The sequence below is a fragment of the Salmo salar genome, chromosome 10, assembly GCF_965601325.2.
Source record: "Salmo salar chromosome 10, fSalSal1, whole genome shotgun sequence".
NCBI lineage: Eukaryota > Metazoa > Chordata > Actinopteri > Salmoniformes > Salmonidae > Salmo > Salmo salar.
In genome coordinates, this window is record NC_138300.1 from 119,721,128 (window position 1) to 119,748,565 (window position 27,438).

At 45.3% G+C, this 27,438-nt stretch overlaps 1 protein-coding gene across 3 annotated transcripts in view; it reads right to left on the minus strand.

Moving 5' to 3' along the window:
* The window catches only part of LOC106561744 (zinc finger protein aebp2), a 107,023-nt gene that overhangs the window by 15,958 nt on the left and 63,627 nt on the right, over positions 1-27,438 (minus strand). For 2 of the 3 annotated variants that reach the window (XM_014125973.3, XM_014125972.3), the window contains exons 7-8: positions 18,674-18,787; positions 13,816-13,845 (exon numbers count right to left, since the gene is read on the minus strand). In XM_014125973.3, the coding sequence (XP_013981448.3) occupies positions 13,816-13,845; positions 18,674-18,787 (144 nt within the window). Of the gene's footprint in view, positions 1-7,974; positions 8,565-13,815; positions 13,846-18,673; positions 18,788-27,438 lie in introns of those variants that run through there. The other variant, XM_014125974.3, reaches the window with a different exon arrangement.

Here is a 27,438-nt window from a genome sequence, read left to right on the forward strand (position 1 = left end):
ATATGTGATAGAAAGCGGGCTTCTTCTAGATTGAAATACATTTGGCCCAGAATGGATGGTGTTGTTTTTATGTTTGCCATATTATCTGTAGCTACAGTGGCAAGAAAAAGAATGTGAACCCTTTGGAAATACCTGGATTTCTGCATAAATTGGTCATAAAATTTGATCTTAGCTTAATTTAGATCGCAACAATAGACAAACACAGTCTGCTTAAACTATTAACACACAAACAATGATATGTTTTCATGTCTTTATTGAACACACCGCGTAAACGTTCACAGTACAGGGTGGGGAAAGTATGTGAACCTTTGGATTTAATAACTGGCAGCAATAACCTCAACCAAACATTTTCTGTAGTTGCGAATCAGACCTGTAACAACGGTCTGGAAGAATTTTGGACCACAAAATTGTTTGAGTTCAGCAATATTCTTGGGATGTCTGGTGTGAACTGCTCTCTCGATGTCATGCCACAGCATCTCAATGGGGTTGAGGTCAGGACTCTGACTGGGCCACTCCAGAAGGCGTATGTTCTGCTGTTGAAGCCATTCTGTTGTTGATTTACTTCTGTGTTTTGGGTCGTTGTCCCGTTGTCCATCACCCAACTTCTGTTGAGCTTCAATTGGCAGACAGATAGCCTAACATTCTCCAGCAAAATGTCTTGATAAACTTGGGAATTCATTTTTCCGTCGATGATAGCAAGCTGTCCAGGCCCTGAGGCAGGAAAGCAGCCCCAAACAATGATGCTCCCTCCACCATACTTTACAGTTGGGATGAGGTTTTGATGTTGGTGTGCTGTGCTTTTTTTTCTCCACACATAGTGTTGTGTGTTCGTTCCAAACAACTCAACTGTAGTTTCATCTGTCCACAGAATGTTCTGCCAGTAGCGCTGTGGAACATCCAGATGCTCTTTTGGTTTTTTTTTGTACAGCAGTGGCTTCTTCTGTGTTGTCCTCCCATGAACACCATTCTTGTTTATTGTTTTACGTATCATAGAATCGTCAACAGAGGTGTTAGCATGTTCCAGAGATTTCTGTAAGTCTTTAGCTGACACCTAGGATTCTTCTTAACCTCATTGAGCATTCTGCGCTGTGCTCTTGCAGTCATCTTTGCAGGACGGCCACTCCTTGGGAGAGTAGCAACAGTGCTGAACTTTCTCCATTTATAGATAATTTGTCTTACCGTGGACTGTTGAACATCAAGGCTTTTAGAGATAGTTTTGTAACCCTTTCCAGCTTTATGCAAGTCAACAATTCTTAATCTTAGGTCTTCTGAGATCTCTTTTGTTCGAGGGATGGTTCACATCAGGCAATGCTTCTTGTGAATAGCAAACTCAAATTTTGTGAGTGTTTTTTATAGGGCAAGGCAGCTCTAACCAACATATCCAATCTCGTCTCATTGATTGGACTCCAGGTTAGCTGACTCCTGACTCCAATTAGCTTTTGGAGAAGTCATTAGCCTAGGGGTTCATATACTTTTTCCACCCTACACTGTGAATGTTTAAACTATGTATTCAATATGGACAAGAAAAATACAATAATTTGTCTGTTATTAGTTAAAGCACACTATGTTTGTCTATTGTTGTGACTTAGATGAAGATCAGATCAAATGTGACCACCAATTTATGCAGAAATCCAGGTAATTCCAAAGGGTTCACATACTTTTTCTTGCCACTGTATATGTCATTCCTATAGGGGATTATGGGTCCCTCTCTGGTATGTTAAATTACACTGTAATGTACAATTGTTGAGAAAGGGGTCTAGTGCCAGACCAGACCAGTGTTCCATCTCTACACACAGCCCCACCAGACCAGTGTTCCTTCTCTACACACAGCCCCACCAGACCAGTGTTCCATCTCTACACACAGCCCCACCAGACCAGTGTTCCATCTCTACACACAGCCCCACCAGACCTGTGTTCCATCTCTGTGTCCATCTCTACACACAGCCCCATCAAACCTGTGTTCCATCTCTGTGTCCATCTCTACACACAGCCCCATCAAACCTGTGTTCCATCTCTGTGTCCATCTCTACACACAGCCCCATCAAACCTGTGTTCCATCTCTGTGTCCATCTCTACACACAGCCCCATCAGACCTGTGTTCCATCTCTGTGTCCATCTCTACACACAGCCCCACCAGACCAGTGTTCCATCTCTGTGTCCATCTCTACACACAGCCCCACCAGACCAGTGTTCCATCTCTGTGTCCATCTCTACACACAGCCCCACCAGACCAGTGTTCCTTCTCTACACACAGCCCCACCAGACCAGTGTTCCATCTCTACACACAGCCCCACCAGACCAGTGTTCCATCTCTACACACAGCCCCACCAGACCTGTGTTCCATCTCTGTGTCCATCTCTACACACAGCCCCATCAAACCTGTGTTCCATCTCTGTGTCCATCTCTACACACAGCCCCATCAAACCTGTGTTCCATCTCTGTGTCCATCTCTACACACAGCCCCATCAAACCTGTGTTCCATCTCTGTGTCCATCTCTACACACAGCCCCACCAGACCAGTGTTCCATCTCTGTGTCCATCTCTACACACAGCCCCATCAAACCTGTGTTCCATCTCTGTGTCCATCTCTACACACAGCCCCATCAAACCTGTGTTCCATCTCTGTGTCTACTTCTACACACACCTCTCATCGGTCTCCCCTTCTAATTTATTACAATAGATAAAATGACAACATTTTCATTACTGCATCTAACCTAATAAAACAATACCATACGAAAGGGGAGAATTCTGCCTTTTTTAAGGATAAAACACGCCCGCTTTTCTTGTATAAATACAATACCTTGCTCTTGTTAAAGCTTTTAGAATTGATTTGTTTTAGTTATTATCAACTTCCTGGTTACTGCTGAGAACTGAGCACATTCATTGGCCGGTGAATGAGGGTCAGAGACCTCTGACACCAGCAGAGGCCAATCACATTACGGGGCTGTAATAAGAGCATAGAGATAGTCAGGTCTCACTCTGCCCTCTGAACAACAGACCACACCTAGCCAACTGTTAAATACAGGCATTCGAAAAAGACAGATTTTTAATCAGAAATACTTCATGTTTAGAGGTGTTCTATTTGGCCCAGCTACAGCTAAAATGGTCCCCTGGCTGATTTCTCATCCCAGAGTTGTTTGTTCAGTAATCCAAGCCGTTTTCAGTGATACATGACAGATGCACACATGGCTGGGCTAAATGTGTCCTCATACTAGTTTGCTCCTAGTAGAACTCAGCTAGGCGAAGTGGTACGTCTGTGCCAGGCTTACCTTTAATACCTCCGTTTGAAAAAAAACAGCACTGTCCCTAGTACAGGTGCTAATTATTATTTGTCCTGTTACACACAAGTGTGTCACGGAAATGTTTTTCTTGCTTATCCCAACACCCCCCTGGGACACCTGCAGGGAGTGGGGTCACGGCCAGGGGTCACCATGCTCCAGCATACCTGGAGCAATTGGGGTTAAGTGCCTTGCGCAAGGGTACAACAACATACCTTTTCAGCTCTATGTTTCGAACCAGCGACCTGTCAGTTACTGGCCTAACTCTCTAATCTCGAGGCTATCTGCCACCCTTATAAGATGCCATAGCAACAACATAGCCAGAATACACTTCCGCTAAAATAGGACTAATTCATCTAAGATCAATAAAAAATTAAAAAATCTGTAATAAATGTTGACGTTTTTGCCGTGGTCTTAAGTCGCGCAATTTTTCATCTAAGATGTTTGGTGTAGTATTTACCAAGTGAAAGCGTGCATGAAAACTAGTTGTGTCTCGTTAAATGACAACACTTCATTTACATAATAACCCTGTTCATAGCTCCCACTCCGACCAGGAGTAGTACTATTGACCAATCACTGACGAAAGGGCGTAGATTTCGGCTACCGAACTTCGACTTGCCTCAAGAAAAAATGTAATGTGGATGAACAGGAAGAAAAAAAACATCACAACATTTCGACTGGGAAGCATATGGTAAAAGCTTAAGGCTATATGACAACCTGCCTCCTGTCTCCCAACAGACAGGCCAGGATAATGTGAGGGGGTAGGACAGATATAAAGACGAATATGATGTACACTACAGAGACGTGCGGCTGCTGTTGCTGTGCTATGGTGGGGTCAGAGTCAGAAATGGAATATAACTTGGCTCCCTCCCCCCCCTCCCCTCCCCTCCCTCCCTCCCTCCCTCTCCTGAGTCTTCTCTCCTCTTTTGTCTCTATAGCCTTCCGCCTCTCCTCCCTTCGGCAAAAGTATGCTCTCTCCTCGACTCCTCCGTGTCCCAGAAACCGATAAGTAGTCGAGGAGTGTGCTAGTTCGTTAGCAGGTAAACGGAGAAGTATGCTCACCTCCTCCATTACCCATTTCAGCAGTGGATGCACAAAAGTATCCTCTTTGCGGCTAGCACGGAAGTGTTTTATTTATTTTTATTTAACCTTTAACTAGGCAAGTCAGTTAAGAACAAATTCCTATTAACAATGACGGCCTACACCGGCCAAACCCTAACCTGGACGACGCTGGGCCAATTCTGCGCTGCCCTATGGGACTCCTGATCACGACCGGTTGTGATACAGCCCGGTATCAAACCAGGGTCTGTAGTGATGCCTCTAGAACTGCAATGCAGTGCCATTACAACTATATTTTTCGTAGCTGTCTATATACCACCGTAGACCGATGCCGGCACTAAGACAACACTCAATGAGCTGTATACGGCCATAAGCAAACAGGACAACGCTCATCCAGAGGCAGCGCTCCTAGTGGCCGGGGACTTTAATGCAGGGAAACTCAAATCAGTTTTACCTCATTTCTATCGTGTTAAATGTGCAACCAGAGGCAAAAAAAACTCTGGACCACTTTTACTCCACACACAGAGACGCGTACAAAGCTCTCCCTCGCCCTCCATTTGGCAAATCTGACATTAATTCTATCCTCCTGATTCCTGCTTATACGCAGAAACTAAAGCAGGAAGCACCAGTGACTCGGTCAATAAAAAAGTGTTCAGATGAAGCAGATGCTAAACTACAGGACTGTTTTGCTATCACAGACTGGAAAATGTTCCGGGATTCCTCCGATGGCATTGAGGAGTACACCACATCAGTCACTGGCTTCATCAATAAGTGCATCGATGACGTCGTCTCCACAGTGCCATACGTACATACCCCAACCAGAAGCCATGGATTACAGGCAACATCCGCACCGACCTAAAGGCTAGAGCTGACGCTTTTCAAGGAGCGGGACTCTAACCCGGAAGCTTATAAGAAATCTCGCTATGCCCTCCGACGAATCATCAAACAGGCAAAGCATCAATACAGGACTAAGATTGAATCGTACTTCCCCCGCTGCCATGATGCTCGTCGGATGTGGCAGGGCTTGCAAACAATTACAGACTACAAAGGGAAGGACAGCCACGAGCTGCCCAGTGACACAAACCTACCAGACGAGCTAAATTACATCTATGCTCGCTTCGAGGCAAGTAACCCTGAAACATGCATGAGGCACCAGCTGTTACAGAAAATCTGTGTGATCACGCTCTCCGTAGCCGATGTGATTAAGACCTTTAAACAGGTCAACATTCACAAGGCACCAGGGCCAGATGGATTACCAGGACGTGTGCTCCGAGCATGCGCTGACCAACTGGAAAGTGTCTTCACTGACATTTTCAAACTGTCCCCTGACTGACTGTAATACCAACATGTTTCAAGCAGACCACCATAGTCCCTGTGCCCAATAACCCTAATAACACTCCAATTTTCATACCGCCCCAACACATCCACAGATGATGATGATGCAATCTCTATTGCACTCAACACTGCCCTTTCCCACCTGGACAAAAGGAACACCTATGTGAGAATGCTGTTCATTGACTACAGGTCAGCGTTCAACACCATAGTGCCCCCATCACTAAGCTAAGGACCCTAGGACTAAACACCTCCCTCTGCAACTGGATCCTGGACTTCCTGACGGGCCGCCCCCAGGTGGTAAAGGTAGGGAACAACACGGGGACCCTTCAGGGGTGGGTGCTCAGTCCCTTCCTGTACTCCTTGTTCACTCATGACTGCAGGGCCAGGCACGACTCAAACACCGTCATCAAATTTGCCGATGACACAACAGTGGTAGGCCTGATTGGGAGGAGGGAGGAGGTCAGAGACCTGGCAGTGTGGTGCAAGGACAACAACCTCTCCCTCAACGTGATCAAGACAAAGGAGATGATTGTGGATTACAGGAAAAGGAGGACCGAGCATGCCCCCATTCTCATCGACGGGGCTGTAGTGGAGCAGGTTGAGAGCTTCAAGTTCCTTGGTGTCCACATCAACAACAAACTACCATTGTCTAAACACACTAAGACAGTCTTGAAGAGGGCACGACAAAGTCTATTCCCCCTCAGGAGCCTGAAAAGATTTGGCATGGGTCCTCAGATCCTCAATAGGTTCTACAGCTGCACCATCGAGAGCATCCTGACTGGTTGCATCACTGCCTGGTATGGCAACTGCTCGGCCTCCGACTGCAAGGCACTACAGAGGGTAGTGCGAACGGCCCAGTACATCACTGGGGCCAAGCTTCCTGCCATCCAGGACCTCTACACCAGGCGGTGTCAGAGGAAGGCCCTAAAAATGTTCAAAGACTCCAGCCACCCCAGCCATAGACTGTTCTCTCTGCTACCGCATGGCAAGCGGTACCGGAGCTCCAAGTCGAGGTCCAAAAGGCTTCTTTAACAGCTTCTACCCCCAAGCCATAAGACCCCTAAACAGCTGATCAAAGGGCTACCCAGATCCCTCTTTTACGCTGCTGCTACTCTCTGTTTATTATCTATGCATAGTCACTTTACCTCTACCTACATGCACATATTACCTCAATTACCTTGACTAACCGGTGTCCCTGCACATTGACTCTGTACCGGTACCTCCTGTATATAGCCTCGCTTGTTATTTTACTGCTGCTGTTTAATTATTTGTTACTTTTATTTTCTTTTTTCTACTTGTCTATTTTTTACTTAACAGTTATTTTTTTTTTTTTATTAACTTCTTAAAGCATTGTTGGTTAAGGGCTTGTAAGTAAACATTTCACTGTAAGGTCTACACCTGTTGTATTCGGCGCACGTGACAAATAACATTTGATTTGATGCAGTGCCTTAGACCACGGCGCCACTCGGGAGCTTTAACAACCCCTTTGAAATCAGCAGTTTTCTGGAAGGAGGAAAGCATGCTCACATTTAAAAACAATATTCTATTCATCCTTTTACCTGCTAAATGTCTTACACAACTAGCTAGAATTAGGCTAGGGGAATATGACCAACGTACGATATACCATCTGACTCCATTATTTTGTGAATGCTGAAGGTCCATAATCCTATCCAACGGAGCTAACCTAGGTACTGTAGTGAAGCTTGCATCACCACTCGGAATACTATAAGATAAACGTAGCCAGCGGCATACCACCCTGCATCCCACTGCTGGCTTGCCTTTGAAGCTAAACAGGGTCAGTCCCTGGATGGGAGACCAGATGCTGCTGGAAGTGGTGTTGGAGGACCAGTAGGAGGCACTCTTCTCCTCTGGTCTAAAAAAATGCCCCAGGGCAGTGATTGGGGACATTGCCCTGTGTAGGGTGCCGTCTTTCAGATGGGACATTAAACGGGTGACCTGACTCTCTGTGGTCACTAAAGATCCCATGTCACTTATTGTTAAAGTAGAGGTGTTAACCATGGTGTCCTGGCTACGTTCCCAATCTGGCCCTCATAACATCATTGGCCACCTAATCATCCCCAGCTTCCAATTGGCTCATTCACCCCCTTGTAACTATTCCCCAGTTTGTTGCTGTAAATGAGCATGTGTTCTCAGTCAACTTACCAGGTAAAATAAAATCTAGGTTTACCGTAATGCAATTATTAAGAGGTTAATATCTTGAAATCAATGTCCTAGCATTACATGATTGAGTTCAGAGCTGCACAGCTAGAGGCCAGGAGATTGGTTTACAATGACTCCATGATCAAAGCCAGCTTTTATTCTTCTAAGAGTGCCAAATCCCAGTATCTCCCATCGTCTAGTCACATTATATGGCCCCAAAAACATTTAAAACAGAAGGCATAAAACTTCACACTCATTCTCTAATCTAATCACCACACCTCAATACACTGTATGATAAAGATTACACCCGTGTCCTCCCTCTATGGACTATCTGCCATCCGATGAACAGAATAACAGTTTCCATGTAACAGCAAATCCAGAAAATTTACAGTACAATAAAACAACATTCATAGCTCTCTTTTTTCTTTCTTGAAACAATCCAAAACATGACCATTTAATTCACACAGTAATATTCATTTCGTCAATAAAAGTTTTCCTCAGTATTCACACCTCCAATGGTGTCCGTGCTCCCAGAGTTCTACGGGAAAGTCCCTCCTCGGAGAAAGCCACAGATAAAGTGTGTGTTGGCCCCTGTGATAGCCTACAGATAGGTCAGCCATCCAAACAATGTCATAAATCGTGATTGAGTCATCACGCTGGGCCTCGGCGCCAGCAAGTCGCTAGACGCTTCTTCATCCCTGGCCTTCATCATCGTTCACATTTGTTGGCTCTCTATTTGGACGACAAGAACATTTGTTTCCACGTTTCCTCAATGACCTTTGACCCGGGGAGGAGAGGACAGGACGTGCTGAGTCGAGTAAAACCAATTGAGATTCTCACCTTGTCTTCCCTCTCTCTCCCCATACCTCTCCTCCCCTCTTTCTCCTCCTCTCCCCTCTCTCTCCTCCATACCTCTCCTCTCCTCCCCTCTCTCTCCCCCATACCTCTCCTCTCCTCTCTTCCCCATACCTCTGCTCTCCTCTCTCCCCCATGCCTCTCCTCTCCTCTCTCCCCCATACCTCTCCTCTCCTCTCCTCCCATCTCTCTTCCCCATACCTCTCCTCCCCTCTCTCCCCCATGCCTCTCCTCTCTCCCCCATACCCCTCCTCTCCCCTCTCTCTTCCCCATACATCTCCTCTCCTCCCCTCTCTCCCCCATACCTCTCCTCTCTCTCCCCATACCTCTCCTCTCTCTCCTCCCCTATCTCTCCCCCATACCTCTCCTCTCTCTCCTCCCCTCTCTCTCCCCCATACCTCTCCTCCCCTCTCTCTCCCCCATACCTCTCCTCCCCTCTCTTTCCCCCATACCTCTCCTCCCCTCTCTCTCCCCATACCTCTCCTCTCCTCTCTCTCCTCCCCTCTCTCCCCATACCTCTCCTCTCCTCTCTCTCCCCCATACCTCTCCTCCCCTCTCTCTCCCCCATACCTCTCCTCTCCTCTCTCTCCCCCATACCGCTCCTCCCCTCTCTCTCCCCATACCTCTCCTCTCTCTCCTCCCCTCTCTCCCCATACCTCTGCTCTCCTCTCTCTCTCCCATACCTCTCCTCCCCTCTCTCTCCCCATACCTCTGCTCTCCTCTCTCCCCCATGCCTCTCCTCTCTCCCCCATACCTCTCCTCTCCTCCCATCTCTCTTCCCCATACCTCCCCTCTCCTCTCTCTCCCCCATACCTCTCCTCCCCTCTCTCTCCCCCATACCTCTCCTCTCCTCTCTCTCCCCCATACCTCTCCTCTCCTCTCTCTCCCCCATACCTCTCCTCCCCTCTCTTTCCCCCATACCTCTCCTCCTCTCTCTCCTCCCCTCACTCTCCCCCATGCCTCTCCTCTCCTCTCTCCCCCATACCTCTCCTCTCTCCCCCATACCTCTCCTCTCCTCCCATCTCTCTTCCCCATACCTCCCCTCTCCTCTCTCTCCCCCATACCTCTCCTCCCCTCTCTCTCCCCCATACCTCTCCTCTCCTCTCTCTCCCCCATACCTCTCCTCTCCTCTCTCTCCCCCATACCTCTCCTCTCCTCTCCTCTCTCTCCCCCATACCTCTCCTCCCCTCTCTTTCCCCCATACCTCTCCTCCTCTCTCTCCTCCCCTCACTCTCCCCCATACCTCTCCCCCCCCATCTCCTTCTGCCTCCTCCCTCTCCTTCTGCCTCCTCTGCTTCAGTTTGGGGTCAAAGGTCACAGGGTCTCCTGGTGCTAGAAGTTCAGAGGTCTAGGTCAGGCAGGTCATGTGGAAACACACCGTATCAATTAGAACGGAACAGCGTGAGAACCCAAGAATAAGCACGCACCATGTCGTGCAACTGTAAGATAATGGCTAGCTTATAGAATAGTCATCACCATTATCACCATTATCATTACTGGAGTCATTATCAACAACATATAATCATTATTGGAGTCATTATCGACATTATATCATCATTACTGGAGTCATTATCACCATTATAGCATCATTATTGGAGTCATTATCACCATTATAGCATCATTACTGGAGTCATTATCGACATCATATAATCATTATTGGAGTCATTATCAACATTATTGGAGTCAATATTGTAATCAATATCTACATCTTATCATCATTATTGGAGTCATTATCAACATCATGTCATCGTTATTGGAGTCATTATTGACATCATATCACTATTATTGGAGTCATTATCAACATCATATCATCATTACTGGAGTCGTTCACCACATTTTCAGCATTGTAGGAGTCATTATCCACATTAAATCATCATTATTGGAGTCATCAACATTATATCATGATTATTGCAGTCATTATCCACATTATATAATCATTTTTGGAGTCACTATCCACATATCACCATCATTATTGGAATCATTATCCACATATTATCACTATTGGCATCATTACCCACATTATATCTTCATTATTGGAGATATTATTGGAGTCATTCTCAACATTATATCATCATTATTGGAGTCATTATCAACATTATATAATCATTATTGGAGTCGTTATCAACATATCATAATTATTGAAGACATTATCGAAGTCATTATCATCAGTATATCATTTTTGGAGTCATCCACATTATATCATAATTATTGGAGTCATAATCCACATTATATCATCATTATTGGAGTCCTTATCCACATTATATCATCATCATTATTGGAGACATTATCGACATTATGTCATCATTGTTGGAGTCATTGTCAACATTATATCATCATTATTGGAGTCATTGTCAACATTATATCATCATCACTATTGGAGTCATTATCAACATTATATCAACAGCATTATCAGTCATTATCAACATTATATCATCACTATTGGAGTCATTGTCAACATGATATCATCATTATTGGAGTCATTGTCAACATTATATCATCATCACTATTGGAGTCATTATCAACATTATATCAACAGCATTATCAGAGTCATTATCAACATTATATCATCACTATTGGAGTCATTATCAACATTACATCATCATTATTGGAGTCATTATCAACATTATATGGACTGATGAAGACGATTTCATTTGACATAATTTCATTTCAACGTGAGTGCTTTCACAAGCAATTATTATACATTTTCCCCAAAAAAATTTAAGTACGGTATTTCAGTAATCCTAACCCTACAGCTACAGAGGAATCCTAACCCTACAGCTACAGAGTAATCCTAACCCTACAGCTACAGAGGAATCCTAACCCTACAGCTACAGAGTAATCCTAACCCTACAGCTACAGAGGAATCCTAACCCTACAGCTACAGAGGAATCCTAACCCTACAGCTACAGAGGAATCCTAACCCTACAGCTACAGAGTAATCCTAACCCTACAGCTACAGAGTAATCCTAACCCTACAGCTATAGAGTAATCCTAACCCTACAGCTACAGAGGAATCCTAACCCTACAGCTACAGAGTAATCCTAACCCTACAGCTACAGAGTAATCCTAACCCTACAGCTACAGAGTAATCCTAACCCTACAGCTACAGAGGAATCCTAACCCTACAGCTACAGAGGAATCCTAACCCTACAGCTACAGAGTAATCATAACCCTACAGCTACAGAGGAATCCTAACCCTACAGCTATAGAGTAATCCTAACCCTACAGCTACAGAGGAATCCTAACCCTACAGCTACAGAGTAATCCCAACCCTACAGCTATAGAGTAATCCTAACCCTACAGCTGTAAACTAATCCTAACCCTACAGCTACAGAGGAATCCTAACCTTACAGCTACAGAGTAATCCTAACCCTACAGCTATAGAGTAATCCTAACCCTACAGCTACAGAGTAATCCTAACCTTACAGCTACAGAGTAATCCTAACCCTACAGCTACAGAGGAATCCTAACCCTACAGCTACAGAGGAATCCTAACCCTACAGCTACAGAGGAATCCTAACCCTACAGCTACAGAGTAATCATAACCCTACAGCTACAGAGGAATCCTAACCCTACAGCTATAGAGTAATCCTAACCCTACAGCTACAGAGGAATCCTAACCCTACAGCTACAGAGTAATCCCAACCCTACAGCTATAGAGTAATCCTAACCCTACAGCTGTAAACTAATCATAACCCTACAGCTACAGAGGAATCCTAACCCTACAGCTATAGAGTAATCCTAACCCTAAAACAACAGAGGAATCCTAACCCTACAGCTACAGAGTAATCCCAACCCTACAGCTATAGAGTAATCCTAACCCTACAGCTGTAAACTAATCCTAACCCTACAGCTACAGAGGAATCCTAACCTTACAGCTACAGAGTAATCCTAACCCTACAGCTATAGAGTAATCCTAACCCTACAGCTACAGAGTAATCCTAACCTTACAGCTACAGAGTAATCCTAACCCTACAGCTACAGAGGAATCCTAACCCTACAGCTACAGAGGAATCCTAACCCTACAGCTACAGAGTAATCCTAACCTTACAGCTACAGAGTAATCCTAACCCTACAGCTACAGAGGAATCCTAACCCTACAGCGACAGAGGAATCCTAACCCTACAGCTACAGAGTAATCCTAACCCTACAGCTACAGAGTAATCCTAACCTTACAGCTACAGAGTAATCCTAACCCTACAGCTACAGAGGAATCCTAACCCTACAGCGACAGAGGAATCCTAACCCTACAGCTACAGAGTAATCCTAACCCTACAGCTACAGAGTAATCCTAACCTTACAGTTACAGAGGAATCCTAACCCTATAGCTATAGAGGAGTCCTAACCCTACAGCTACAGAGGAATCCTAACCCTACAGCTACAGAGTAATCCTAACCCTACAGCTACAGAGGAATCCTAACCCTACAGCGACAGAGGAATCCTAACCCTACAGCTACAGAGTAATCCTAACCCTACAGCTACAGAGTAATCCTAACCTTACAGTTACAGAGGAATCCTAACCCTATAGCTATAGAGGAGTCCTAACCCTACAGCTACAGAGGAATCCTAACCCTACAGCTACAGAGGAATCCTAACCCTACAGCTACAGAGGAATCCTAAACTTACAGCTACAGAGGAATCCTAACCGTACAGCTACAGAGGAATCCTAACCTTACAGCTACAGAGGAATCCTAACCTTACAGCTACAGAGGAATCCTAACCTTACAGCTACAGAGGAATCCTAACCGTACAGCTACAGAGGAATCCTAACCTTACAGCTACAGAGGAATCCTAACCTTACAGCTACAGAGGAATCCTAACCTTACAGCTACAGAGTAATCCTAACCGTACAGCTACAGAGGAATCCTAACCGTACAGCTACAGAGGAATCCTAACCTTACAGCTACAGAGTAATCCTAACCCTACAGCTACAGAGTAATCCTAACCCTACAGCTACAGAGGAATCCTAACCGTACAGCTACAGAGGAATCCTAACCTTACAGCTACAGAGGAATCCTTACAGACTGGGGAAAAAGAGGGAAAAGATGTGACATTGTAAACATGACCTCTCCGGTGTGGCAGACTGTAGGGACATTGACAGGATCAGCTCTTAATATGTAATGCTTACCTCCGCTTCAGCCGCTTCTGTGGTAACGCTCTGAGGAGACATGAAACAGAGCATGTGTGAAGAAAGTGTGTGTGTGTGTGCGTGTGTGTGTATATATATATATATATATATATATATACACAGTACCAGTCAAAAGTTTGGACACCTACTCATTCAAGGGTATCTCTTTATTTTTTACTATTTTCTACATTGTATAATAATAGTGAAGACATCAAAACTATGAAATAACACATATGGAATCATGTAGTAACCAAAAGACTGTTAAACAAATAAAAATATATTTTATATTTGAGATTCTTCAATGTAGCCACCCTTTGCCTTGATGACAGCTTTGCACACTCTTGGCAACTGGCAGCTTTATTAAATAGTACCCACAAAACACCAGTCTCAACGTCAACAGTGAAGAGGTGACTCCGGGATGCTGGTCTTCTAGGCAGAGTTGCAAAGAAAAAGACATTTCTCAGACTGGCCAATAAAAAGAAAATACTAAGATGGGCAAAAGAACACAGACACTGGACAGAGGAAGATTGGACATTTTTTTTATGGACAGACCAATCTAAGTTTGAGGTGCTCGGAGCACAAAAAAGAACATTCGTGAGACGCAGAAAAAATGAAAAGATGCTGGAGGAGTGCTTGACGCGGTCTGTCAAGCATGATGGAGGCAATGTGATGGTCTGGGGGTGCTTTGGTGGTGGTAAAGGGGGAGATTTGTACAGGGTAAAAGGGATCTTGAAGAAGGAAGGCTATAACTCCATTTTGCAACGCCATGCCATACCTTGTGGACAGAGCTTAATTGGAGCCAATTTCCTCCTACATCAGGACAATGACCCAAAGCACAGCTCCAAACTATGACAGAACTAGTTAGGGAAGAAGCAGTCAGCTGGTATTCTGTCTATAATGGAGTGGCTAGCACAGTCACCAGATCTCAACTCTATTGAGCTGTTGTGGGAGCAGCCTGACCATATGATACGTAAGAAGTGCCCATCAAGCCAATCCAACTTGTGGGAAGTGCTTCAGGAAGCGTGGGGTGAAATCTCTTCAGATTACCTCAACAAATTGACAACTAGAATGCCAAAGGTTTGCAAGACTGTAATTGCTTCAAATGGATTCTTTGATGAAAGCACAGGACACAATTATTATTTCAATTAAAAATCATTATTTATAACCTTGTCAACGTCTTGGCTATATTTCCTAATCAGTTCATGTATGTTTTCATGGAAAATAACGACATTTCAAAGTGACCCCAAACTTTTGATATATACAGTTGAAGTCGGAAGTTTACATACACTTAGGTTGGAGTCATTAAAACTCGTTTTTCAACCACTCCACAAATGTCTTGTTAACAAACTATAGTTTTGGCAAGTCAGATAGGACATCTACTTTGTGCATGACAAGTAATTTTTCCAACAATTGTTTACAGACAGATTATTTAATTTATAATTCACTGAATCACAATTCCAGTGGGTCAGAAGTTTACATACACTAAGTTGACTGTGCATTTAAACAGCTGGGAAAATTCCAGAAAATTATGTCATGGCTTTAGAAGCTTCTGATAGGCTCATTGACATCATTTGAGTCAATTGGAGGTGTACCTGTGGATGTATTTCAAGGCCTACCTTCAAACTCATTGCCTCTTTGCTTGACATCATGGGAAAGTCAAAATAAATCAACCAAGACCTAAAAAAAAAACTGTAGACCTCCACAAGTCTGGTTCATCCTTGGGGGCAATTTCCAAATGCCTGAAGGTACCACGTTCATCTGTACAAACAATAGTACGCTAGTATAAACACCATGGGACCACGTAGCCGTCATACCGCTCAGGAAGGAGACGCATTCTTTCTCCTAGAGATAATTTGGTGCGAAAAGTGCAAATCAATCGCAGAACAACAGCAAAGGACCTTGTGAAGATGCTGAAGGAAACAGGTACAAAAGTATCTATATCCACAGTAAAACGAGTCCTATATTGACATAACCTGAAAGGCCACTCAGCAAGGAAGAAGCACACTGCTCCAAAACCGCCATAAAAAAGCCAGATTACGGTTTGCAACAGCACAAAGGAACAAAGATCGTACTTTTTGGAGAAATGTCCTCTGGTCTGATGAAACAAAAATAGAATTGTTTGGCCATAATGACCATCGTTATGTTTGGAGGAAAAAGGGGGAGGCTTGCAAGCCGAAGAATACCATCCCAACCGTGAAGCATGGGGGTGGCAGCATCATGTTGTGGGGGTGCTTTGCTGCAGGAGGGACTGGTGCACTTCACAAAATAGATGACATCATGAGGGAGGAAAATTTGGTGGATATATTGAAGCAACATCTCAAGACATCAGTCAGGAAGTTAAAGCTTGATCGTAAATGGGTCTTCAGAATGGACAATGACCACAAGCATACTTCCAAAGTTGTGGCAAAATGGCTTAAGGACAACAAAGTCAAGATATTGGAGCGGCCATCACAAAGCCCTGACCTCTATCCTATAGAACATTTGTGGGCAGAACTGAAAAAGCGTGTGCGAGCAAGGAGGCCTACAAACCTGACTCAGTTACACCAGCTCTGTCAGGAGGAATGGGCCAAAATTCATCCAATTTATTGGAAGCTTGTGGAAGGCTACCTGACACGTTTGACCCAGGTTAAACAATTTAAAGGCAATGCTACCAAATACTAATTGAGTGTATGTAAACTTCTGACGCACTCGGAATGTGATGAAAGAAATAAAAGTTCAAATAAATTATTCTCTCTACTATTATTCTGACATTTCACGTTCTTAAAATAAAGTGGTGATCCTAACTGAAATAAGACAGGGAATTTTTACTAGGATTCAATGTCAGTAATTGTGAAAAACTTAGTTTAAATGTATTTGGCTAAGGTTTATGTAAACTTCCGACTTCAACTGTGTATATATATATATATATATATATATATATATATATATATATATATATATATATATATATATATATATATATATATATATATATGTATATGTATGCGTGTGTGCACAGTTCCTTGAATCCTTGACATCCATTGGCCGGCCGTGGAGACACCCATTGGCCGACAGTCTTTTTTTCTATCGAGCCCCTCCATGTCTAAACTCATCTAGCCCTGACCAGCCAGCCGATACAGGAGCTTCCGTTGTCATATATCTCCGCTCTTAATATAGACACATTGTTCCTGTTTCAGTATTCATTTTCAGTCTTTTATACGGCAGGTCATAAACCTACAGTAACCTGATTTTTCCCCTTGCCGTGTATATGGGAGGACAGTGAAGTGAAGGATAGGCCTGCCCTGTACAGTGCTGAGAAGATTGTAACATGGATAGTACGAGGAGGATCACGCTGCTAACCTGAGGGGCTATAGTGCCATCAGGTCTTAGCCAAGGTTACTTGGCCATGCAATTTAATGGTGAATATTTTCCCTAGTCCTGATGACAGAGTCTAACACACCACCTTATAGTCCTCTCAGAGGAGGCTGGTGGGGGGAGCTATAGGAGGAAGGGCTCACTGTAATGGCTGGAAGGGAATAAACGGAACAGAGTCATAAACATTACACATATGGAAACCACATGTTCCATTAATTCCATTCCAGTCATTACAATGAGCCCATCCTCAGAAGGTTCCTCCCACCAGCCTCCTCTGATTCCTCTCCAGCTTTAACATTTTAGTCATAGCCACTAGGGTCAGAGCAGGTTGGGGCAGCGTTGGACACCTGCCTCGTCACATACAGAGAACACACATCTATCTCACATGAGAAAAGGCAGCTTCCTGACCTGGGTTTCTAGATAGAAGTCAAGGGATGGCGCCACCTGGTGGGGAGAAGGACTGTGCAGAGAGATGGCACAGAGCAGGGATAGGGGGCTTTCTGTGGCCACTCAGAGCAGGAACAGGGGGCTTTCTGTGGCCACTCAGAGCAGGGACAGGGGGCTTTCTGTGGCCACTCAGAGCAGGGATAGGGGGCTAGACAGAGAAAGTCTAGACAGAGAAGGGTATAGACAGAGAAGACAGGTCTAGACAGAGAAGACAGGTCTAGACAGAGAAGACAAGTCTAGTTAGAGAAGACAAGTCTAGACAGAGAAGACAGGTCTAGACAGAGGAGACAGGTCTAGTTAGAGAAGACAGGTCTAGACAGAGAAGACAGGTCTAGACAGAGAAGACAAGTCTAGTTAGAGAAGACAGGTCTAGACAGAGAAGACAGGTCTAGACAGAGAAGACAGGTCTAGTTAGATAAGACAGGTCTAGACAGAGAAGACAAGTCTAGTTAGAGAAGACAGGTCTAGACAGAGAAGACAGGTCTAGACAGAGAAGACAAGTCTAGTTAGAGAAGACAGGTCTAGACAGAGAAGACAGGTCTAGACAGAGAAGACAGGTATAGACAGAGAAGACAGGTCTAGTCAGAGAAGACAGGTCTAGACAGAGAAGACAAGTCTAGTTAGAGAAGACAGGTCTAGACAGAGAAGACAGGTCATTTTAGATAAGACAGGTCTAGTTAGGTAAGACAGGTCAAGACAGAGAAGACAGGTCTAGTCAGAGAAGACAGGTCTAGACAGAGAAGACAGGTCTAGACAAAGAAGACAGGTCTAGACAGAGAAGACAGGTCTAGACAGAGAAGACGGGTCTCGACAGAGAAGACGGGTCTCGACAGAGAAGACAAGTCTAGTTAGAGAAGACAGGTCTAGACAGAGAAGACAGGTCGAGACAGAGAAGACAGGTCTAGACAGAGAAGACAGGTCTAGTTAGAGAAGACAGGTCTAGTTAGAGAAGACAGGTCTAGACAGTGTGTTCCTCTTCTCAGTTCATGCTATTCCTGTAGACTGGTGATTCAGTCACACACAAACACACACAGAAGAAAGACACACACTCACTGACCTGTAGATGTTGGGGTCTAGCAGCATGGCACTGTCCTGTGGTAGCTGGGATAAGTGAACCACTTTGGTGTTCAGCTGAGAACGCTCTGTCTCGTTCACCCACACATCAGGCAGGCTGCAGGACAACACACGTGCATGCACCACACACACACACACACACACACACACACACACACACACACCCACACACACACACACACACACACACACACACACACACACACACACACACACACACACACACACACACACACACACACACGGAGAAAGACACAAAACATGTGGTCAGAGGATGGGCTTTGTCAGAGCAAGTGGTCTGTGAGAAAAAGGGGGAGAGAGATGTGGGGTGAGAGGGGGGGGGGGGGCAGAGGGAGAGATGGACAAAGAGTCTCATTGAGCCAGCAGCACATGTTAACACCTTCCTCTGAACATTGAGTACATTTCCAGAAGTACCACGGCCTTGACCACAGGGAGTAAACCTGACTGACTGATGTGTGTGTGTAATCACACCATAGCTAACACAGAGAGAGAGACAGAGAGAGAGAGAGAGGAGAGAGAGAGAGAGAGAGAGAGAGAGAGAGAGAGAGAGAGAGACACACAGGGCTGGTGTGAGAGAGCGAGAGAGACAGAGTGAGGGCTGGTCAGAGACAGAGAGCGACAGACAAAGATAGAGACAGAGCGACAGAGACAGAGCGACAGAGAGAGACAGAGAGAGAGACAAAGAAAGACAAAGATAGAGAGAGAGCGACAGAGAGCAACAGAGAGAGAGACAAAGGGTGTGGGTGTTCCCATCCTCACACCTTTACATGTTCCACAGCCTCCCTGCGTCACAGAGCTGTCAAGTGAAACTAACTAAGGACTCGTGGCCTCTAAATCAACTCCATCTCTTGCCAAATACACACTAGAAAGGTAGACTGTTTTAGGAGGAGAGGGGTACACCACACCCTACAGCAGCACCACACCCTACAGCAGCACCACACACCTACAGCAGCACCATACCCCTACAGCAGCACCACACCCCTACAGCAGCACCACACCCCTACAGCAGCACCACACCCCTACAGCAGCACCATACCCCTACAGCAGCACCACGCCCTACAGCAGCACCATACCCCTACAGCAGCACCACACCCCTACAGCAGCACCATACCCCTACAGCAGCACCATACCCCTACAGCAGCACCACACCCCTACAGCAGCACCACGCCCTACAGCAGCACCATACCCCTACAGCAGCACCACACCCTACAGCAGCACCACACCCCTACAGCAGCACCATACCCCTACTGCAGCACCACGCCCCTACAGCAGCACCACACCCCTACAGCAGCACCACACCCCTACAGCAGAACCACACCCCTACAGCAGCACCACGCCCCTACAGCAGCACCACGCCCCTACAGCAGCACCACGCCCTACACACCCTACAGCAGCTCCACACCCCTACACACCCCTACAGCAGCACCACGCCCCTACAGCAGCACCACACCCCTACAGCAGCACCACACCCCTACAGCAGCGCTGCACCAGACTGTACCCACAGTGAAATCAGAGGAGAGGAGGACGAGAGGAGAGGGGGACAAGAGGAGAGGGGGACAAGAGGAGAGGGGGACGAGAGGAGAGGGAGAGGAGAGGGGGACAAGAGGAGAGGGGGACGAGAGAAGAGGGAGAGGAGAGGGGGACAAGAGGAGAGGGAGAGGAGAGGGGGACAAGAGGAGAGGGGGACAAGAGGAGAGGGGGACAAGAGGAGAGGGAGAGGAGAGGGAGAGGAGAGCAGGACGAGAGGAGAGGGGGACAAGAGGAGAGGGGGACAAGAGGAGAGGGGGACAAGAGGAGAAGGAGAGGAGAGGAGGACGAGAGGAGAGGGGGACAAGAGGAGAGGGGGACGAGAGGAGAGGGGGACGAGAGGAGATGGAGAGGAGAGGGGGACAAGAGGAGAGGGGGACGAGAGGAGAGGGGGACGAGAGGAGAGGGAGAGGAGAGGGAGAGGAGAGGGGGATGAGAGGAGAGGGGGACGAGAGGAGAGGGAGAGGAGAGGGAGAGGAGAGGGGGACGAGAGGAGAGGGAGAGGAGAGGGGGACGAGAGGAGAGGGGGACGAGAGGAGAGGGAGAGGAGAGGGGGACAAGAGGAGAGGGGGACGAGAGGAGAGGGGGACGAGAGGAGAGGGAGAGGAGAGGGGGACGAGAGGAGAGGGGGACGAGAGGAGAGGGGGACGAGAGGAGTGCAGAAAACTGAAACAAAGAGCTCTGCGAGTTGGCTGCACCCCTCCCTCCCTCCCTCCGCCCCTCTGCATTCCCCACCGTCACCACGTGCGTCATCACAGGAGCCCCCAGAGATAACCAGTCCCCCCCCCCACACACACACACACACACACACACACACACACACACACACACACACACACACACACACACACACACACACACACACACACACTCTCTCTCTCGCTCTCTCTCAGCAGGCGGCAGCCAGCCAAATCACTCTCACGCCTAGTCAGCCTGTTCAGTGGGAGGACACAGGTAACGATTCACACACTGCTGTACATTACTGCTGTACTCAGCCACAGATGGAGAACAAAAGGAGTGGAGAGAAAGAAAGAAAAGAAAGAGAGTTTTTGAGAAAGTTAGTGAATAGCTATTTGTACATTACTGCAGATGTGAACTAGGGGTACGAAATTGAATCCTTCACGTTAAGAAAAAAAATCCCTAAACGAAAAACGATGTTTTTTTTTTCTCTCCACAAAATGTAAATCACAGTGCAGTTATCACAAAACTACTACTAACAGGCCCCGATCCCTATCATAAAGGGATTTTTGGTTTTTATAAACACAACAATACCGTAACGTTAGTAAGAAGAGATACACAGCATCATTCAAATTCTTTTCCACAGATATAAAAGCATGTCATCATTGTTAACAATTAAAAAAAAAAATATATGTATATAATAATCAAGTGCTGATGACAGAAATGATTCCCAGTTCATTATATACAGACATTGTCAATGGCCTACTTAATGTTAGCAAGGTCATTTGCTAAATGTGGGACCGCAAGCTCTATTTGCGCCGGGAGTCGTGCATCTTTCTCATTAATATCACTGTCCCAGGTTTGCTCCCGTTTCAACAGGGTGCTATCCCCTTTTAGAATGGGAGTTGAGACATACACTTAACGTCATTAGAAAGCTACAATACTTTTTTAACCAGTAGATTGCCACATTCAGCACCTTTTCTTTTGTCCTGTGTTTGTTTGATTAGTGAGCTTAAACTTGGTGAGCAGGCTTTTGTTAACATGAAACATGCCCCTAGGCTAATCAACACGCAATTCTGACTACAGTAGGCCCCTAGGTTGTCGGTTTGCCAGGCAGGGGGTCCCTGGGCAAGAAAAGGTTGAGGACCCCTGGCTTACTGTATGACTGCGGTAAAATCTCATTTCCCCTTAGCAGTCATAACACCCCCCCCCCCCCAAAAAAACCCAGTTTAAACGTAATTTTTTTGTCGATTTGTCACATTCCTAATGTGAACCAGGGCTTTGACTGAGAAGGGGGAGTGGTGTCCTTAGCCAAAAGCAAACCCAACTCCTTATCCATGTCCTCTTGCCAATAAAACCCATTGAATCCTTTGCTACCGTATCTGAACTCCAATATCAAATACAACACCGCCAAGCGTTGTCACGATACCAGAATTTTGACTTCGATACCGATACCAGGTTTAAGTACCACAATACTCGATACCATCACGATACTCCATACTAAAACGATACCAGGTTTAAGTACCACAATACTTGATACTATCACGATACTCCATACTAAAACGATACCAGGTTTAAGTACCACAATACTCGATACCATCACGATACTCCATACTAAAACGATACCAGGTTTAAGTACCACAATACTCGATACCATCACGATACTCCATACTAAAACGATACCAGGTTTAAGTACCACAATACTCGATACCATCACGATACTCCATACTAAAACGATACCAGGTTTAAGTACCACAATACTTGATACCATCACGATACTCCATACTAAAACGATACCAGAACAAAAGCACATAAAAATTCAATAAAAAAAGTCCCAGAATGGCACTTACGTATCCATAACAGCATTAATGAATTAATTATGCAATCATTACAATCAATTAGACTTTGTTTTTTTCATGTTCTAGTATCGAAAAAAGTACAGCAGGTACAGTATACTGTACAATACAACAACACCACTTCAATGTACTGCTCCTGATCCCAAATACTACACAATACTACAAACACCACTTCAATGTACTGCTCCTGAACCCAAATACTACACAATACTACAAACACCACTTCAATGTACTGCTCCTGAACCCAAATACTACATAATACTACAAACACCACTTCAATGTACTGCTCCTGAACCCAAATACTACACAATACAACAACACCACTACAATGTACTGCTCCTGAACCCAAATACTACACAATACTACAAACACCACTTCAATGTACTGCTCCTGAACCCAAATACTACATAATACTACAAACACCACTTCAATGTACTGCTCCTGAACCCAAATACTACACAATACAACAACACCACTTCAATGTACTGCTCCTGAACCCAAATACTACACAATACAACAACACCACTTCAATGTACTGCTCCTGAACCCAAATACTACACAATACAACAACACCACTTCAATGTACTGCTCCTGAACCCAAATACTACATAATACTACAAACACCACTTCAATGTACTGCTGCTGAACCCAAATACTACACAATACAACAACACCACTTCAATGTACTGCTCCTGATCCTAAATACTACACAATACAACAACACCACTTCAATGTACTGCTCCTGAACCCAAATACTACATAATACTACAAACACCACTTCAATGTACTGCTGCTGAACCCAAATACTACACAATACAACAACACCACTTCAATGTACTGCTCCTGAACCCAAATACTACCCAATACTACAAACACCACTTCAATGTACTGCTCCTGAACCCAAATACTACACAATACAACAACACCACTTCAATGTACTGCTCCTGAACCCAAATACTACATAATACTACAAACACCACTTCAATGTTCTGCTCCTGAACCCAAATACTACACAATACAACAACACCACTTCAATGTTCAATAGATAAAAAATAAACCTTGTGGAACAGCGGGGACTGTGAAGCAACACAAACACAGGCACAGACACATGCATACATACATGATAACATAAGGACTATACACACACACATGGGTTTTGTGTTGTAGATATGTGGTAGTGAAGTATGGGCCTGAGGGTAAACATTTAGTGTGTTGTGGATTCTGTAATGAATGTATTGCAATGTTTTAAAAAATGTGTAACTGCCTTAATTTTGCCAGACACCAGGAAGAGTAGCTGCTGCCTTGGCAGGAACTAATGGGGATCCATAATAAACCCCAGGAAGAGTAGCTGCTGCCTTGGCAGGAACTAATGGGGATCCATAATAAACCCCAGGAAGAGTAGCTGCTGCCTTGGCAGGAACTAATGGGGATCCATAATAAACCCCAGGAAGAGTAGCTGCTGCCTTGGCAGGAACTAATGGGGATCCATAATAAACCCCAGGAAGAGTAGCCGCTGCCTTGGCAGGAACTAATGGGGATCCATAATAAACCCCAGGAAGAGTAGCTGCTGCCTTGGCAGGAACTAAATGGGGATCCATAATAAACCCCAGGAAGAGTAGCTGCTGCCTTGGCAGGAACTAATGGGGATCCATAATAAACCCCAGGAAGAGTAGCTGCTGCCTTGGCAGGAACTAAATGGGGATCCATAATAAACCCCAGGAAGAGTAGCTGCTGCCTTGGCAGGAACTAAATGGGGATCCATAATAAATATGTTCCCTTACTAGCAGGCTCCAGAACAGTTTCTTTCCAGCTACTGTAACCCTGCTGAACTCTGTGGCACGCCACTAGCCATATCCACCCGCCTACCGCTTAGTACTGCCTCTCGAGAGGGACCTTGCTGAACTACTCTCTTTGTACTCTTCACGGTACTACTGGACTCTGACATTGCTTTGCAAAGTCTGATTAAGGACATTATTCAGTTGCACATGTACATGTCTACCTCGGTAACCTCATTGCTGCTCTCCCTGCATTTCAGTTGCATGCCTCCTTGCACTTTCAATTTGCCTTCATTGCACATTTAGACTGGTCATTTGTACTTGCCATTTGCCTTCATTGCACATTTATACATCCCACTTAATAACATACATTGCATTTAAATGTTTTTTGTACTCTTTTATTTGCACTTCTGGTTAGAGGCTAACTGCATTTCGTTGTACTGTACTAGTACTTGTTCAATGAAAATAAAGTTGAATCTAAATACAAATACAAATGTACTGCTCCTGAACCCAAATACTACACCATACAACACCTACACAACATGCATTCTACTGATATCCTAAATACTGCTACGGCATTTAAACTGAAACACCTACACAACATGCATTCTACTGATGCTGGCTCCCAGAACTACTCTGTCGTGGGATGCTGGCCCCCAGAACTACTCTGCTGTGGGATGCTGGCCCCCAGAACTACTCTGCTGTGGGATGCTGGCCCCCAGAACTACTCTGCTGTGGGATGCTGGCTCCCAGAACTACTCTGCTGTGGGATGCTGGCTCCCAGAACTACTCTGCTGTGGGATGCTGGCTCCCAGAACTACTCTGCTGTGGGATGCTGGCTCCCAGAACTACTCTGCTGTGGGATGCTGGCTCCCAGAACTACTCTGCTGTGGGATGCTGGCTCCCAGAACTACTCTGCTGTGGGATGCTGGCTCCCAGAACTACTCTGCTGTGGGATGCTGGCTCCCAGAACTACTCTGCTGTGGGATGCTGGCTCCCAGAACTACTCTGCTGTGGGATGCTGGCTCCCAGAACTACTCTGCTGTGGGATGCTGGCTCCCAGAACTACTCTGCTGTGGGATGCTGGCTCCCAGAACTACTCTGCTGTGGGATGCTGGCTCCCAGAACTACTCTGCTGTGGGATGCTGGCTCCCAGAACTACTCTGCGTGGCTGATGCTGGCTCCCAGAACTACTCTGCTGTGATGCTGGCCCCAGAACTACTCGAACTACTCTGCTCGTGGGATGCTGGCTCCCAGAACTACTCTGCTGTGGGATGCTGGCTCCCAGAACTACTCTGCTGTGGGATGCTGGCTCCCAGAACTACTCTGCTGTGGGATGCTGGCTCCCAGAACTACTCTGCTGTGGGATGCTGGCTCCCAGAACTACTCTGTCGTGGGATGCTGGCTCCCAGAACTACTCTGCTGTGGGATGCTGGCTCCCAGAACTACTCTGCTGTGGGATGCTGGCCTCCAGAACTACTCTGCGTTGGGATGCCTCTCTATTAGACGTTTGGCTAATCACTGCTACAGCATAGTCAATGTGGTAGGTTTACACTACAGCGGCCCTTGAGTCTGTGTGTGTGTGTGTGTGTGTGTGTGTGTGTGTGTGTGTGTGTGTGTGTGTGTGTGTGTGTGTGTGTGTGTGTACGTGCGTGTGAGTTTCATTGTTTACTACATTAATGCTCGCCAGGCCATCTTTCATCACTTGGTCTGCCGTGTGTGTGGACGTTGCTCAGCAATAACCCTACCACACAGGTTGTTGAGAGGGACTGCTTATTTTCATCTCTGTGTGTGTCTCGCGCTCTGGCAGTCTTGCCTCTTCAAACCCCTCTCTCTATCCTCTCAATCTCAGTTCTTTCTTTTCCACCATTAAAGGCAATTGTCGCGACTCGCTGGTACTACATCTTAAAGGAAAAATCCACCCAAAACCACTCATTCCTTTAACTTAGTGTTAGATGACACTAATATGTGAGAACAATATTTTTTGTGATTTTTTTTTTCTCATTTTGCCGTTATAATAAGGTTGATAGCGACTTGGAAATTAGTTGTGGATATCTGTTGCAGCTCAAGTTGACTACAAAATCCACAATGCAATGCTCTGGCTAGTTAGCGAGCAAACGTAGCTACACACAATAATACCAAGGTCGATATCAGCATGTAAAGTAGCTAGCTACCTGTAAAATCACCTAAATAAACTGCACTATCAATGTAGGAGTCTACATGTAAAAAAACAAATGCTATGAATATGCAAAAAAGGTGTATGTTTAACTTGTATTACCTTTATTTAACTAGGCAAGTCAGTTAAGAACAAATTCTTATTTTCAATGACAGCCTAGGAACAGTGGGTTAACTGCCTTGTTGAGGGGCAGAACAACAGATTTTTACCTTGTCAGCTCTGGGATTCGATCTTGCAACTTTCCGGTTGCTAGTCCAACACTCTAACCACTAGGCTAATTGCCACCCCAGTGTGTGTGCACCAGAAAATGAGGAACACATTCCTCCAGCCTTCCCCAGATATATATATATATATTTACCTTTATTTAACTAGGCAAGTCAGTTAAGAAGAAATTCTTATTTTCAATGAAAATACGGCTCTACACTTTTTTTTATACAGAAACAGATCTTGTCTCTCTCTAGTTAGCAGGAAGCAGATTGTGCAGTGAACCTTTCTAAACTCGGCAAAAAAAGAAACGTCCTCTCACTGTCAACTGCGTTTATTTTCTGCAAATTTAACATGCGTAAATATTCGTATGAACATAAGAAGATTCAACAACTGAGACATGAATTGAACAAGTTCCACAGACATGTGACTAACAGAAATGGAATAATGTGTCCCTGAACAAAGGGGGGGTCAAAATCAAAAGTAACAGTCAGTATCTGGTGTGGCCACC